The sequence below is a fragment of the Centruroides vittatus genome, unplaced genomic scaffold, assembly GCF_030686945.1.
Source record: "Centruroides vittatus isolate TY-2023 unplaced genomic scaffold, ASM3068694v2 contig_546, whole genome shotgun sequence".
NCBI classification, from domain to species: Eukaryota; Metazoa; Arthropoda; class Arachnida; order Scorpiones; family Buthidae; genus Centruroides; species Centruroides vittatus.
The window spans coordinates 422,987-435,608 of record NW_027122322.1 but is presented as its reverse complement, the minus strand read 5'-3'; the positions used below and the strand labels follow the sequence as shown (position 1 = coordinate 435,608).

Sequence of the window (12,622 nt, the reverse complement as noted above, 5' to 3'; positions counted from 1 at the left end):
CCGTGTTATTTATTAAACACTTGGCACTTTTCCACTTCTATTAGTTGAGACGAGATTTTATTTCACTCGTTTCGGGCATTTCGCCCCTCCTCAGTCAACGTTAATTCCTTGAACTCAAGGGTGCGCGTGCATAGCACAATTTGGACCTCAAAGTTACAGCAACAAATGTACATGTTCTACGTACGGCTTTTAAAATCGAACGCAATAAATCTTTAATCTTCTTTTTACTAACTTTTTTTCCCTTTTCTTCATTGTTGTTTTATCTTGACATAAAGCAATAAACGTTTGCCCGAAACGAGTGAAATAAAATCTCGTCTCAACTAAACACGGTCTTGTGTTTGATGCTCATCGTAAATTCATTTAGTTAATTGATTGACAAATATTCTTTACCAACCACATCTTTATCAGAATTAGCAAGTCCCAAAACATAATTTAAGCAAAGTTTCTATACTATAATTTTGATCATAATAAAATACGTGGTACGATCCAAAAGTTCGGGGACTGCAGTAATCTATGACAACAAAAGCATGTATTTGAAGTTACAGCGTATGAAATGGATTCTACCAAACCACCTCTACGTGTTCAGATTAATTTCACCCATGTCATGTGATTAAACCATGAGCGCTGCTGTTTTTTTCCGGAGATAGTTACCTTTGTTCTGCGACATAATAAAAGTGGAGTTTCAAGAACAACCTCCAACATTAAATTTTGTCAGCATTTAGGTAAAACACCTACAGAGACTTTAAAATTGCTAAGAAAGGTGTACGGTGATTCTACCATGGCGAAGTCAAAATGATGCAATAATTTAAATTATTGGCATTTCTTGTTTTGGTTACCTACTGGATGAGATATTAATTGTGTGAGAATCTGGAGTTGAGAGATTATTTTTAACAAATTTTGCTAAAATTTCTATTGAAATAGACAAAATATTTATTAAATTATCTTTTAAAATTAAGTAAAGTTGAAAAAGGAACTTCCTTTTTCAGTTGGAGGAAAACAGCTCAGTTCCTCCAAAAGCGATAGTATGGGATATCTCATACTCTATCCACAAGACCGTCCAACTTCTGACACATCAGAAGCATGGAGGACTTATTTCAAATAATCCTATTGGATGAAATTTTCATATAAAACGTGAGAGGTCACCTCCAAATGTGCTCTTGCCAATGTTCTCATCCCTCTCCCCAAATCTCTACTCATGTGCTCCCGATTCTCCAGCTCTCTCACTCATTCTCCTCCGAGATGAGACAAGATAATATGAATAGGCTTTAAACTTGTGTCTTCTTCCAAGAGTTTCAATGTTCAACATCAAGTATATATGTTTACAGGTAATATGAATTTATTGTAAAGTCTCTCCCATAAGAAAGGAACTAGATAATGGATTGCCGTTCATCTTATTTCCTTTTAGAATCATTTATCAAAGAAATAAACCTCTAAACATATGTTACTTGAATTAAATGCTAATGTAATATAATTTGTATTATAAATTTATTCATCCATGGTTAATAAATATATCCTTTAATTATTATAATTTGATTTGATTAATGCCTAATTCCATCGTTGGCCCATGTATCCTACATCATTGATAATTAAATTTAGTCCCTCCTAAATTACCGGTAGAATTTATTTATACCTTTCTACTTGAAAGGATTAATTTGCAAGTTAGGTCGGGGAATAGTTCTATCCTAACTGGTGTCAGAAATCTTGACGATAAAAGTTGAAATATTTGTGTGTTCTCGACTTTTGGCAATTGATTATGGCTATCAGACAGTGAGGTAGAATCAACCGGAACCTTCAGTTCTCATAGTAGTCATAAACTTTTAAGTATAATACTAACATTTTTTTTAATTGTTTGAACATGCCAATCTAATTTCAGTGAAAATTCTGGTTTTATTGGCATGAATTGTAAAGTGATTAATATAGTAGAATCTGTTTTTTGTAATTGTTCTCGAGAAGAATCAGGAAACTTAACTTATTCAATTTCTCAATTAAGAGTATTTAGTTTTAGTCATGTCACTATTTACCTAAATCTAAATAATATTTTAATTGAAATAAATGAAATTTAATACATAACTCATATAACAATATACTAAATTTTTCATTGCAAGATATATTGTCTTATATCAGTGAAAAACTGAGTTGCAAAATTTCAGGTTATTTGCAGTTGTTTCCAATTGAATAATTATTTAAAAGTTTATTTTCTTTGAACACTTCCTTCTTTGTATTAACAGTTCCACTAAAAAAGGGGGGGGTCAGAGTTTATTTTCTAACAATATTCCACTAATAAAATTTTGTATAAAGTACTATTGTATATATTATATATAAAAAATTATTTACAATATATTAAATTATTTTTCTAATATAGGAAAATAGAGGCATACCAACTAAAAAACCTCAACCTGATTATTTCCTGTAATATTTTCCTATGCAAGTTCATCACAGATGACAGGAAGATATCGGAAGAAAGAAAAAAAATTTCATATCTTGTCAAATTTACCTACTCATTTTACTATTTTAAATGAAATATGTTTGCTTGGCATTCAATAGTTAAGTTTAATGTACCTGTAAATAGAAGTTTGTTTAAATACTGTAAATTATTATTTTATAGAAGTATTTTGTAATTAAAAATATATCATTATTAATTTTTTACGGATAATAAAATGAAATAATTGTCTTTAGTCAGATTTTAATTCTTGAAAGAATATCGGTACAACGATTATTTAATTTCAAGAGTGCAATGTTATCGGCACGAGTTGGTCCAATATTTACAATCGCAATCGGTTTCTTCTGTTCTTTTGCCGCAAGAAGGAACCGATAAGCAGAATAAACCTGTAAAAAAATTTTTTTATTTATATTTGTTACTTATATTACTAAAATTGTAAATTAAAATTTTTTACTATTTAATAAAATTAACATATTGCTATACAGTATAATATATACAAAATATTTTTTAGTGTTTTGATGATTTTTGTGATGTGATTCATACGCAGTTAATATTAGAAAAATGTACAATTGTTAATAGAAACTATTTATTAAATAAATGCAGTTTTTATATCCCAGTTATTAGACTAATTCATTTTTTTTTTACATGCACATTCCCACAATTATTAAAATTGGGAAAAATCACAATGGAAATATTTGTCAAATAAAAAATATTAACATTTAAAATTATCCAATTTTAACTACTTGTATTGGAGGATTAATAATATAAACTATTAAACAAACCACATAAAAGTTGAAAAGTCTTCTCCCAAGAAAAACTTTAAAATGAATATGCATTTGTTTAAAGATATATCATGTGAAACTGTAACAAAACAGACTTCTGAAAGCTGGAATCGGAGATTCTAAAAATGTTTGTAAGTTGATACAATTTACTTGTTTTGCTGGAAGTTGAAGAGGTTCGATGGCCTGAAGACATGTGAAACAGTATTTAAGTGATTGGCTACAGGACATTTCTTTGCCTATTTAAACACTGCAGGGAAAAATTAATAATAAAGAAAATATACAAAATGTAGTCATTCAAAAATTGCATTTTAACTGTTTAATTGCCATACATCAGCGTTTCTCAAAGTGGGCGATAACGCCCTCTTGTGGGCGGTGAGTAAATCTAGGGGTCGCTGGAGGCAAGGTACTGAACGGTGACCAAAAGCAAAAGTTGGGGTCACTGACAGCCGTTCCCTTTCCTCTGTTAAACGGATAAGAGGAAACATTGCGTTTAATGGTTTCCAGACGTTGAGAACAATGTACAGTAAGGGCACAAAGTGTGAGATTCATAGAAAAGTTTTCCTAAGAATATTTCCAATCCTTTCTCACACAAGAGAAAATGGGTTAGGGGGCGTTGGGTATAACTTTGTAGACAAAGGGGGCGGTGGATCGAAAAAGTTTGAGAATCACTGCCATACATAATACCCTATGCACAATTGTTACAAACAATTCTGCTTTTCTTAAAATTTATAACTTGTATGGAAACTTCTCACTAAACACTTGAGCTATGCTCTATGACAAAAATTGGTACATGCATTGTAACAGGCATCGACATATGCCTGGAAACATCATTCAGCTCAGGCAATAAAAATCTACAATCATCTTGCACTCGTGGCTGTTGCTCAGCTGGATATGCAAATTTTTGTTTCTTTGTGCCTTGCACAATCACCAATGTAGAAGGGCAGTATAAAAGTTAGTGGTCTGTCTGCATTGTCCAGAACTTGAAACAATGACAAGAAAAAGGTTAGTCCTTCTGGGTATGCATGCAGTATACTCCAGAAATAACAAATAGTGACTCTCTATAAAATTTCTCAAAAATTGTAAATGAGTATTGTCAGAACATTCCTCAGACACTATGAGGGAACTGGTTCCATCATGCTTAGATACAGCAATGGTAAACCACCAATAACTACTGCCAGAAAAGACTGAATCTTGTGTTGCTTTGTTATGAAGTACTGATCTGGTATATTCATGGAGGCAGCAGAATCGAGATACAGGACTGTCTGTGTCTTCCACAACAAACTAGCAACAGCTCATACAAGAGTAAATGAAAGCCAGTGTTAATGTCAATTCAGTGTAGAACAGTTTGCATGGGTCAGGGACCATCTGCCCTTTGACAGAAACTCAATGAGAGTGACTACCTTTCCCAGTGTTATGACAAAATATTGGATGAAGTTATCAAAACTGCCTGCTGAAGAACTTGCCAAAAACTGTGTGAAGCAAGTTGAGTTACTAGCCATGTTGCAAGTTGGGTACTCCGGCATTGGTAATTTGGTTCTGTATAATGGGTTCTGTCAATGCACAATCCTACTAGGAAATTTTGCATCAGCATTTCCTGCCTTCTGTTGCCTGCATACATCTTCAGGAAGATGTGATCAAGTTGCAAGATCTTACCAAGCTGCATCCTGCACACTCCATTTTTGCTTCCACACTTTAGAATTTGGGCCTTATCAGGCCCAAGTCCTAAAGTGGGGTCCCAAATTCACCTGATCTGAACCTAATCAAGAACCTATGAAGTATTGTCAAAAAAAAAGTGCAGAAACAAACCCAAATAAAAAATCAGCTGAAGATGTAAGATGGGTATTTCAGAAAGCATGGGCCAAGACTTTTGTCATGCCTATATCACATCAATGTCTAGACAAGTTGCTGACGTGAAAACTGCAATAGGAGGACCCATAAAGTAATGATTATATATTAATGCAAGGTATAAGTAAATTTACTTCCTCTGTTTTTTTTGTCATTGTTTCCAAGCATACATCAAGATGTTTGTTGTAGAGCACAGCTCAAGCGGAATACTTTGTAATTCGTATTGAAATTTTTTTTTGAATACAAAAATGTCATGAATACATGAATATACAAAAAAATTTTTTTATTAAACAATTGTTTTTTCTTACTATTTATGACAACTGCACATGCATTTACTGCCACAGATAAGTACTTTACTAAAATTTGAATTATCACTTTCTTAAGCTGTCATTATACTTAAAAACTTTTATATATTTTTATTTTGGCTTTATAAAGCATATACTTCACAAATTTTTCTTAAATTTATTTTTTAGCATACCAGAAATTATTCTTAGTCTACCAACTGACAAACAATCCATCTGATAAATCAATCTCTTGTGGATTGTTAATGACAAGGTTGGAAAACTGACCCAAAATGATTCAAAATACAGGTCTATTTTGCATTTAAAACTCATATTATACTTACTTCTAATGACGAACCAAGCACCAGAAGAGCTTTCGATACTTCTAGTTTACTCATCGCATATTTAACTCTATCCATTGGAACATTTTCACCAAAGAAAACTATATTTGGTTTTAAAATTCCACTGCATCTGTTACAATTTGGAACTCTGAAATCGCTTACGAGTCGACTATCTAACTCCACATCACCATCCGGTCTTACTTCCACGGTCTCGAAACTCAGAACATTATTTAAAGAACTCAAAATGTCCTGAAAGGCAAACCTAGAAAAACTATGTCCACAATTTGTACATTTCACTTGATGGGAAGTTCCGTGTAATTCAATTACGTGTTCTGAGCCGGCTTTATGATGTAATCTGTCCACGTTCTGTGTTATTATCCAATGTATTATCCCATTCTTTTTCCATTTAGTAAGAACGAAATGAGTAGTATTTGGTTGAAAGGATGAAAATCTTGGCCAACCGACATAATTTCTTGCCCAATAACGTTTTCTAACAGCTTCACTACTCATAAAATCTTTGTAGCTAACCGGTCTGCTTGTACTTCTAGAATATAAACCAGTATTTTCGGATCTGTAGTCTGGTATTCCACTTTCTGTAGATATTCCAGCACCAGTCAGAACTAAAATCGGTTTGTGTACGTCTAAAAATTCTTGCAACCGATCGACATCGTGGTCTGTAACAGGTGAATGGCGTGGGACAAACTGTAAAGTCTGATGAGAATATAATCTAATCACAGGTAAGAATTTAACGCGGAATATCATAACTGTTAAAGTTTTAATGTAACTACTTCAATATTATTTAGTAATAAAAGTATACAATTCTTATGTGTAACTATTTGTGGTCGTTAACTCAGCTGATCGTCTCGTTTCGTCATTGGGCAAGAGCTACAGCTGATCGCAGCCATATTGATATAAAGCTCCCCCTGCATTTTAAATACACTTAAAAACTTTTCATAACAGTAGAACAAAATATAATTCAAAAAATAAAAGTTTTACACGTATATGTTTAAAAAATAATGTGTTTAATTTTTATTAAATATTAGTTCAGACCTTGGCATTTATTTTTCTTTTTGACGCACTCCGCTCCGTGGGCACTAAGAGGGTCTTTTTTGCAAGCCCGTTTTTTGCAAGCCAGATGATGACGACGAGCACACCCGAAAAATTCCTGGGATATATTGATCCTTCTGGATTTAATCCCGGGTCCCCTAAGCTGTAGGCTGCCGCCTTAATTTCTCTGCCATTTACCGCATCTTATAGCTTCATGGGACACAGTCAAATTTGAATTGGTGGCCCCTCGTAGTGTTTGTTGACTTAAAGGCATTTTCCTTCGGGGGAATTCTTCGGTATTGTCGTTCGTTTTTTAACGCGACCTGTGGAAGTTAAAAATGAAAATCCTCTTCGGATATATGGGAAAATTTGAGTTGATCTGTGTCAAACTGTTACTGAACGACGTCCGGGTGGCCGAGCGATCAAGGTTGCAGCCTAACGCTCTGGGGACCCGAGATCGTATCCGGACGGGTCGGAAAATCCCCAGGAGCTTTTCGGGAAGTGGTCCGTTCGGATATGTCGGGCTCCGTCCCTCTCCACCCGGTTGCCCCATTGTGGGCCTGGCCGAACCCATAATGGGCCTGCTAAGACGAGGGCCTCTTAGTGCCCACAGGACGGAAAGAGAAAAAAACAAAAACTGTTACTGAACATCTTGCATTACATAATATACCGATGTTGCGTCAGTGTTTTTAGTGATACGGTCGATGTAGTTTTCACTTCGATATTTAATGAATACAAAAAATCTTGTTCTCGGCGTGGTAGAGATTATAGCTAGTGTGCGTTAAGGCTGTTAGAAATTTTTGCAATCGGTCTATTACGTAGCGCAACAAACGATCTGTTACACGAAGTAACCATTTTATCCGTAAGAAATAATCTTGCGGAATCTTTAAATCTGATTAAAATAAAATTGTCTTTTTTTGTAATTAATGTCTCCCATGCGAACAATTCGTTACGTATTGTTAGAATATATTGTTAAGAACACACGACGTATTACGATCCTGTCATATTTTTACGTCACGTGTTACGTAAAACCAATAATTGGTTCGAAATATTTCAGAAAGGATTATTTTATTAAAATAATATTCATTAGAAACAGGATTACTTTATGTTTTTTAAGTTAACATAATGATTTCTGTTTTCTAATAAATAAAATTATAGAAATTCGAATCATTCATTTATTCTAAAGTAATGTTATCTGTATTTTTGAAAATCCAGAGGGATTTGTAATGATTGTGGCCCTTTGCACGCCAGGAATTGCTATCAGAATGTCTTAATTCACAAATTTCAGAATTTTTCCACAAAAGCTGCTTAAATATAGAGACAAACATACAAGAAAGACATCGGCCGTACACAAAATGTTTAGCTGGCAGAAAAGAGGGTAAGGAAAAGGGGAGAGGAAGAAGGAGAAAAGGAGATAGACAGTAGAGAAAGATAGGATCTCTCTGAACGGCGTACATATGGCTACAGTACCCTCTATGTTTGATGTTGGTAAAGAGACAGACCAGAAAACGTACAATACATAAAAACGTTATTTGTTATTTCACTTTGTGTAAGCAGGGTTTCCGAAAAAGGGTCCCAAAATTGTCTTTGCCCCGACGCCATTCTCTTGGGACCCCGATCGGAGGCATACAACAGCATGTGCTGGTACAAAACGTACAGCACTGTCTCAACACTCAAATTGAATATAACTTATCGAATTTTGCAAAAATAGAAAAACTTCCGGCATTTTGGCAATTTCTATTATTTTATAATCTAGCGAAACCTGTCCCTTAGGAGCCAAATAAATGAACTTCTACTCAGTGGCATAGCGTAGTGGGGGCGGCAGGGGCAGCCCGCCCCGGGAGGCACTTTTAGGGGGCGGCATTTTTTCGCAATAAATAATAATAATATCTTGTAAAAATTTGAACCATTTCATTTCATATTTTTATTGCACCTACGATTCGGACCGATTGAAATGAGCACGGAATTTTTCATTACTTATTCTGTGACGAAACTGGGGAATCTCCTTTCTTTAAATGAATGTATAATAACGACATCTTGCTCATTGTAGGGACTGACAAAACCGTCTATACTGACTTGTAGGGATTCCCCGTATTTTATTTAAGAGGGGGGGGCGAAATTTTCCTCTGTTCCGGGCGACTGACATCCACGCTACGCCACTGCTTCTACTGTATATTAAAACATAAAAATTTAATGAAGTTCAATGTAACTTATTTAAAACATATTTCAAATAAGAATTTAGTTACAAACTAAAAGAAAATTATAAAATTATTAATGATATATAGTATAAACATTAAATAATCTTGAACTATTTATGTTCATATTTGTAACAAATAACGAATTCATAAAATTTGTACTAGGCAAAAATGTAAAATGTCTTTTTTCCATCAAATAAAAAGATGCTGTACTGTTTTCAAATTAATTATTCTAATAAATATCTACATCTTCCGAGAACTATAATATGCTAACATTTATTCATAACTTTCATATCATTGGTAAATTTTTTAAGTAACTTTGATAATGTATGAAAGTTCTGTAATAGCTTTGTACGTTTAACAGATGTCCGTTGCTCTTTCAATATGCCACATGCTGAGCTTTGGCCTAAAAATGGCACATAACTTAGCCTGGACTTCGGACGTGGACGTCTCGATTAATTGAATTATCTATTTAATAGTTCTGATTCGTCGTTATTTACTTGTAAATTCTTCAATCATTTGCTAATTCGAGCTTGGAACAGTCCGTTCGTCTCGTTCGAAGAATAGTCTACCTATCTTTATGTGCTGGGGCGAGAGCTTTCGTTTATGGATCATTTGCCAATGAAGACGATCCTTTTGTTTTTAATCCCTTTTGTCTAGAGCGAAACAGGTGGCCATCTTAGTTCTGTTTCCTGTTATACACTCATTGTACTTTGTGAAAAAACGAAACACTTAGGTTTTCGAACGTTTTTAAGCCACCCGGTATTTTGCTTTCGTGGCTCTGTGCCATAGCTACCCACCATTTGGGAAACGCTTATAGAAAATTGCTATCCACGATTACGTAACATACACTTAATTTTCTGTTACTGCAACTTCCAAAACTTCAATTTTCTCTGTTAAAATCAATCTTTCTCTTATCGATTCCATTTTCGAACAGAAATTTCTAAGTTAAAAGCACCAGGACCATGAGAATAAATAACTAAGAATAACTGTTAGTTTGTTAGACACACAAATGTATAGCCTACAGTACGAAAAACAAGAAGTGCCTCTAACTGCAATAAAACATTTATTTAACCTAGAAAATAGCATTTGGCCTATGGTATTTACAATTGTTGATTATTAGTTTACGTATTTTAAGCTTCTTAGTCCATACTCAAATAAGCTTACAATACGTAAAAGCCGCAAATGAACATTATCCTATAGCACAGTAGGATAGCAGTGTAGAAAATAGACGAAAACACAAAAAGTTTATGGTTTCTTGGTACCATAAGCTTAATTCTAACAATAGCAATAACATTTGATAGCATTAATATGTAGGCTATAAAGATAAGACGTGATTGACAATTTAACCAGATTAGTCTTCTGTAACAGATAAAGAACGCGTTTCCTAGTAAAGCCGCTTTGTTAAAAGACAATTAAGCTATTTCCGCTCTAAGTTACCCCTACAGCGCTACTAGCGCAGCAAGGTTCACAAGTGTTGAAGACAGAAATTAAGGTAGTTGCCACCATAAATAATACGCATTTTACGTACTGCACTTCAAATGAAAATTGTGACATATGGAAATCTATTTTAAACTGATTATCGAAAAAATGAAACATTCTCAGATTTATCAATTATGGTGAATGCGCACGTTCTTTGTTGTTGTTTACCATATAGATAATTGCAATTTTACGCAATACCGAGTTTTCTACATCGGCTGCCTCCGATAATTTATAGTCTCAGCGACGATTGTCTATCGTTTCTGGTTAAGCATTTTTATTCGCACAAAGAACCAAACAACAACGCTAAGTAGCTGAGGTGTAAAAGTGTTTCTACGAAAACGGAAATTGCTTAAAGCGCCCTCCAGCAGCTTTTAAATAAGGCAGCTTTTCTAGGAAACGCGCCAAAGGGCCACTGGACCATAAAAAAATCTATGTAAGTTAAAAACAGTTCCTGCTTTTTAAAAAAATAAAGCTATGTATAAAAATGTGTATACTGTATATTTTTGAGACAGTAAGTTCATACAGTTTGTTTAAAACAAGCTATTTTACACGTTAAAATCTAATTAAATTTTTCCATTTCCATATCTTATGTTTTTTGCAACATTTCATAATAAAAAAAATCGATTAGATATTTGTTATACTTATGTTTCAGTCATGCGTGTTTATCATCTGTATTTAAGCAAAAATGGCTTCCACCAACAGGAACCCCAAACCAATCTTTTATTAAAATATTTCTTATACTGTTTTTCTATCTATTACGCCGTTTGCTATTTGCATGATTGAATGTTACTTTAATAATTTAAAAATAAACTCATTATAATTATCGAGAAAAACCAATTCAAACTCGTAGCCATAAAAACAGACGAAAATCGTTAACCTCACGTTTATTGGTTAATTTGAATCATCTGACATAATAAAGCATCCGAAACGTCATAAGATTAGAGACTTCTGGTTGGATAAACACCGGAAATCTCTGATTATTTTTACTATAAAAGAAACAACGGGTTATCTCGCACTCTAGATCAGAAATTTTTACGCGCCAGTAAAATAATTTGCTTTGATACTAACGAAAATTAATAAGATAAAAATTCATTTTCGATTTACATTATTAAATAAATTAAACTATAGAGGGCGGTGTTAGCATTTAAGAAATGTTTTGGTTGTAGACGTGACGGGTTATTTGCGTTTCTTGCTTGGGTACGTATATTTGTGTTTAAAGTGTATGTCTATGTATAATTATACGTTATAAGTATTCGGCATCGGTTTTAATTATCATTTCGGCTTCTAAACGCGAAAATAGTACGAAAATTTATTATTTAACATAATGCCCTTGGGAATGAAGAATTTTTACGATCGTGCATGAATAATACAATGTCAAAAATAAACTGTATACCATTAAAATATTTTATTTCCATCTTTTTTTTAGCATAAAAATAATGGATTAATTAACCTCGATTTGTTAATTTTTCCTATTAATATACACCATTATTAACTCTACTTTAAATGTTTAATTTATTAACATAAAGGAATATATATATTTATATATATATATATATATATTTTTTTAATGGAGGATGAACTTTTACCCAATTATTTAAGTTGAAAAATTCCCACAGTTAAAATGGTCCAATTAATTCCCAACGAACTTGTTGAATCCATTAATGTAACTTACAATTAATAGCACGTGCTTTTTAGCGTTATTTGGATTTAAAATGATAATGAGAACACGTGTTTGTTTCTGTTTAACAATTTTGTGTTGATAGATGACATGTATGTCGAGTTATGCGATCTTCCTCTTATAATAATGACAATTAATAAAACGTTTATCAATTATTGATTTTCGTTACACGTAAAAATTTTAAAAATGAATTACTTTTTAAGATAATTATTAAGATTTTAAGTGTGATTTTCTTTGACTTTAAGTGAATGTGATACTTAAAATCTTAATAATTATTTTAAGTGGTCTTTGTTCCCTGAATGCTGGGAGTTCGGTCATGGGTTTAATTTTTGAAAATTTTATATGATCCATTTAGGCCGGGGGGTGGCGAACCGGTGGCCTAAGTGTCGGATATGGCTCGTTAAGGCTTCGTATTTGGTCTCTGGTCTTGATGATTTCTTTTCTAAAAATCAATGTTTCTAACATCTTGTGGTTATTAAAACAGAAAAAATTCAAATGTCTGTTTACATAAGTTATAAAGGCTGGTAACAA

The 12,622-nt window shown here is 33.3% G+C and overlaps 3 protein-coding genes across 5 annotated transcripts in view; 2 read left to right on the top strand and 1 right to left on the bottom strand.

The window, feature by feature from the left end:
- The window catches only part of LOC136978579 (serine/threonine-protein phosphatase 4 catalytic subunit B-like), a 52,120-nt gene extending 49,064 nt beyond the window's left edge, over nt 1-3,056 (top strand). For both annotated transcript variants that reach the window (XM_067274306.1, XM_067274307.1), the window contains one exon: nt 2,363-3,056. In XM_067274306.1, coding sequence (XP_067130407.1) covers nt 2,363-2,413 — 51 coding nt within the window. In that variant the 3' untranslated portion in view covers nt 2,414-3,056. The remainder of the gene's footprint in view (nt 1-2,362) is intronic.
- LOC136978580 (NAD-dependent protein lipoamidase sirtuin-4, mitochondrial-like) lies at nt 2,667-6,595 on the bottom strand. The gene is made up of 2 exons (XM_067274308.1): nt 5,693-6,595; nt 2,667-2,826 (listed from the first exon to the last, which is right to left on the bottom strand). The coding sequence occupies exons 1-2, from the start codon at nt 6,449-6,451 to the stop codon at nt 2,677-2,679; spliced, it is 909 nt and encodes a 302-aa protein (XP_067130409.1). The 5' UTR covers nt 6,452-6,595; the 3' UTR covers nt 2,667-2,676.
- Nucleotides 6,596-11,481: 4,886 nt separating this feature from the next.
- Nucleotides 11,482-12,622, top strand: part of LOC136978564 (myb-like protein X) — a 44,348-nt gene continuing 43,207 nt past the window's right edge. For both annotated transcript variants that reach the window (XM_067274285.1, XM_067274284.1), the window contains exon 1: nt 11,482-11,610. The gene's annotated coding sequence lies outside the window, so the exon portion shown is untranslated. The remainder of the gene's footprint in view (nt 11,611-12,622) is intronic.

Excerpts from the sequence above, each read along its gene's own strand:
- LOC136978580 (XM_067274308.1), bottom strand. The coding sequence starts at position 6,451 with ATGATATTCCGCGTTAAATTCTTACCTGTGATTAGATTATATTCTCAT. Across the intron at positions 2,827-5,692 it reads TGCTTGGTTCGTCATTAGAA|GTTTATTCTGCTTATCGGTT; the intron begins GTAAGTATAATA and ends ATTTTTTTACAG.